At 48.6% G+C, this 4322-nt stretch overlaps 1 protein-coding gene across 1 annotated transcript; it reads right to left on the reverse strand.

The window, feature by feature from the left end:
• Positions 1–638: 638 nt before the first annotated feature.
• On the reverse strand, positions 639–2265 carry LOC311581714 (ubiquitin-like protein 4A). Its single transcript, XM_084754235.1, has one exon. It carries the CDS (start codon positions 1159–1161, stop codon positions 739–741), a length of 423 nt encoding a protein of 140 aa, XP_084610361.1. The 5' UTR covers positions 1162–2265; the 3' UTR covers positions 639–738.
• Between the last annotated feature and the right edge of the window lie 2057 nt (positions 2266–4322).

Genomic DNA, 4322 nt, shown 5'->3' on the forward strand with positions numbered 1-4322 from the left:
GAGAGATGGCTCAGTGGTTAAGAGCACTGACTGCTTTTCCAGAGGTCCTGAGTTCAATTCCCAGCAACCACATGGCGGCTCACAGCCGTCTATAATGAGATCTGATACCCACTTCTGTGATGTAGGCAAAGCACTGTATACATAATAAATGCATCTTTTTTTAAAAAAAATGTAGGGCCTGTAGGTTACATCTTTGTGCCCTTCTTCATGTCATCCCTCTACTCCCTTGGGCCTTGTCATGACTTTTCCTTTTTTTTTTTTTTTTTTTTTAAAGATATATCTTTTAATTTATGTGCATTGATGTGAGGGTGTCAGATCTTGAGGCTACAGACAGTTGTGAGCTGCCATGTGGGTGCTGGGAATTGAACCTAGGACCTTTGGAAGAGCAGACAGTGCTCTTAACCACTGAGCCAACTCTCCAGCCCCAACTTTTCCTTTTATTATTTTTTTTAGCTTTGTTTGCAGACTGTCTTATTTATTAGTACATTGGTGCTTTGGCTTCACGTGAGTCTGTGTGAGGGCACCAGATCCTCTGGAACTAGAGTTGCAGACAGTTGTGAGCTGCCATGTGGTCCTGGGAATTGGACCTGATTCCTTTGGAAAAGCAGCCATGGCTCTTAACCACTGAGGCATCTCTCCAGCCCCTGGATTTTTTTTTTTTTTTTTGACATGAGAACACATTTAATGCAACATGCAGCTGTGGCCCGACCTGGGATTTTCCCCCACAATCCCAGAATGCTATTTGGGAAACCCCTTTTCCATAGCCTCAGTCACTTCGGGCTGTAGAAAGCGGCTGGCCAAATGTTCGATGTCATCCAGTGTTAGCCGGCTCAGGGACCTGTCATAATCCGTCTGTAGTTGTTCCAGGACCCTGCTGGCATCTTTGGAGATCAGCTGCCAGATGGGTAGGGGTGGGGAGTCGACCAGGAGCACCTTCTCCAAAGGCTTAACAACTAGGTTGAATTTAGAATTGGGCCCAATGTTGTAATCTGACAGTCGTTTCTCATCTGCTAGGGCCTTGCCCTTGAACAGCAGGCGTTGCTGGCGTACGGGGACATTCAGCTTATCCGAGACCAGGTGCTTCAGTGTAGACACTAGTTCGTCCTCCGACACCTGTAGGCTGCACTCCCAGCCCTGGAGCGCCTTAACGGTCAGCTGCATGGTGTCCACGGCCGCGTCCACCACGGCCAAAGCAAACCCCAACGGTTTCCTGCCGCGTGCCCGCAACCCCGGGCACCATATTTTTTCTTTACTTCCTACTTTCTTATTTCTTTCATCCTTTCTTTTTTCCTTCTTTCATTCCTTTTTTTAATTAAAGAAAAAATTTTTAAATTGTTTTTTGAGACAGGATTTCTCTGTGTAACAGTCCTGGCTGTCCTGGACTCTCTTTGTAGACCAGGCTGGCCTCGAACTCACAGAGATCTGCCTGCCTCTGCCTCGGGACTATGCCACCACTCCTGGCTCTTCCTTCCTTCTTTCAATCCTATCTTTCTTTTTCTTTTTTGAGACAGGGTCTCACTATATGTCCATGGCTGTCCTGGAATTGCTATGTAGACTAATCTGGCTTCAGACTCACAGAGATCCGCCTGCCTCTTCCCTCAGAGTGGCTGGGACTAAGACTGTGTGTCACACTCCTGGCTCTTGCTGTGACTTCATATGTAAATAAAGGTCATTCTGTATTTTAGAATCGTGTAATACTTTATCTTTTCTTCCATTTTCTCTTTCTTTTTATGTTTTTTGTTTTGTTTTGGAGACAGGGTTTCTCTGTGTAGCCCATGCTGTCCTGGAACTCACTCTGTAGACCAGGCTGGCCTTGAACTCAGAGATCTACCTGCCTCTGCATCCTGGGTGCTGGGGTTAAAGGTGCGCACCACCACCGACCATCAATACCTTTTCATACTTTAACTTTTGCATTTTTTCTTACCTCCTCTCTGGCTATGTTGGGTTTATCTGAGTCCCCCATCACAGTCTCTGTACCCTCACTGGCTGCTATTGCTCCTTGCTATCTTATTTGGATTCAGGAATGAGCATCCTGCTCAGTTCTATCCAAGGTGCCATTAGGAAGAGTTTGTAGAGAAGGATTTCACTCGTGGGGCTGCAGAAAGCAGATGGTGTGTCAAATGGGACACACAGATGATCAACAAATGTTAGAGAAACAAGGGTCAGACTAGCTACAGCTGATGCCATTAACACTACCTGTGCCTGAACCTAGGCAGGCGCTCCATGAAGAGCAGTGCTTGGCAGGAGCTCTGTGTCTGAGGGAGGAGCACCAGCGATCCACAGCAGCCAGCAGGAAGGAGCTCTGTGTCTGAGGGAGGAGCACCAGCGATCCACAGCAGCCAGCAGGAAGGGAGCCTGTGTCTGAGGGAGGAGCACCAGCGATCCACAGCAGCCAGCAGGAAGGAGCTCTGTGTCTGAGGGAGGAGCACCAGCGATCCACAGCAGCCAGCAGGAAGGGAGCCTGTGTCTGAGGGAGGAGCACCAGCGATCCACAGCAGCCAGCAGGAAGGGAGCCTGTGTCTGAGGGAGGAGCACCAGCGATCCACAGCAGCCAGCAGGAAGGGAGCCTGTGTCTGAGGGAGGAGCACCAGCGATCCACAGCAGCCAGCAGGAAGGGAGCCTGTGTGGAAACGGCCTCCACTCCACTCTCCTTTTGCCACACAGGCTCCTACTAATGTGGACCACACCACCTGGCAACAAACAGTCCCTTGGTGCTACTGGACAGCTTGCCCTCCTGGGCATTGAGCAGGCCCCAGAGTAGGTCTAGCCATGTGTGTCAAATGGCCAGGTCCGCAGGATCTTGGAGAGAAAGTCCCTTCTTATAAGAAAGATATCCAAGAGGACCAGGCAAGATGGTTCAGCAAGCAATGGTCTTTTTCTCATACCTGACTCCCTGAACCCGACCTGCACAACCCACATGGTAGAAGTGGCACTGACTCCCACAGGTTGTTTTCTGACCTCCACATATAATGCTGTGGTGCTCACACACAAAATACATGTTTTTAAAAAGGGGCAGGGGGAGGATGGAGAGGTGGCTAAGAGGTTAAGAGCCCTGGCTATTCCAAAGGTCCTAAGATCAGATCCCAGCACCCACAGGGTGGCTCACAACAATCCATAATGAGATCTGGTGCCCTCTTCTGGCCTGCTGGTGTACATGCAGGCAGAGCACTGTATAAGTAATAAATACATAAATATTTTTTTAAATGAAAAATAGCCAGGCAGTGGTGGCCCATGCCTTTAATGCCAGCACTTGGGAGGCAGAGGCAGGTGGATCTCTGTGAGTTCGAGGCCAACCTGGTCTACAAAGTGAGTCTACAACAGTCAAGGCTACACAGAGAAACTCTGTCTCGAAAAACGAAGAAAAAGAAAAAAGAAAAAAAATAGTGAAGAGGGCTGGCTGTGCTTTACTTTTTATTATTATTTTTGAGACAGGTTTTCTCCGTGTAACCTTGGCTGTCCTGGACTCACTGTAGACCAGACAGGCCTCGAACTCACAAAGATCTGCTGGTCTCTGCCTCCCGAGTGCTGGGATTAAAGGATTGTGCCACCACACCTGGCTCAGTTTTTTTTTTTTTAAATAAAGGACACCCAGGTTTGAGTCTCGGAACCTATACGGCAACTCACAACTTTCTGTAACTCCATTTCTCTGGAATCTGACCCCCTCTTCTGGTGCTGTAGGCACTAGACATACAGAGGTGCACAGAAATACATGTAGGTAAAACACTCGTATTCGTAAGATAAAAGTTTTCTTGAAGAAGAAGAAGAAGAAGGAGAAGGAGAAGGAGAAGGAGAAGGAGAAGGAGACGGAGACGGAGGAGAAGGAGAGGAGAAGGAGAAGGAGAAGGAGAAGTCGGGCACTGTGGCATAAGCCTGTAATTGGGAGGCAGAGGCAGGAGGATAACTGTAAATTGGAAGCCAGCCTGGTCTACAAAGCAAGTCCAGGACAGCCAAGGCTACACAGAGAAACCCTGTCTCAATCAAACAGACAGACAGACAAAGGTTAAAGGAAGAGACCCAGGAAAGGAGGCTAGGGAAGTGGCTCAGTGGATAAAGTGTTTGCTGGATAGAGGGTCTGAGTTTGAATCCCTGGCACCCATGTAAAAGCTGGATTCTGCAGCTTTCACCTACCACTCTGGAACTGGGTAGCCAGAGATACGAGGATCCTGGAGACTTTCTGGTCAGCTAGCTCAGCCACAGCTATGACGTTCAGGTTCATTGAGAAACCCTGTGTCAAAAAGAAAGGTAGAGGGCTGGAGAGATGGTCCAGAAATTAAGTGGACTCCCTCCTTTTCCAAGGACCGACTCCTGTGGAGGAATGCCTT

The sequence above is a fragment of the Acomys minous genome, assembly GCF_964271855.1.
Source record: "Acomys minous genome assembly, chromosome: 2".
Lineage (NCBI taxonomy): Eukaryota > Metazoa > Chordata > Mammalia > Rodentia > Muridae > Acomys > Acomys minous.

What these genes read in the sequence shown, in the direction of transcription:
- LOC311581714 (XM_084754235.1), bottom strand. Translation starts at nt 1,161, where the DNA reads ATGCAGCTGACCGTTAAGGCGCTCCAGGGCTGGGAGTGCAGCCTACAG.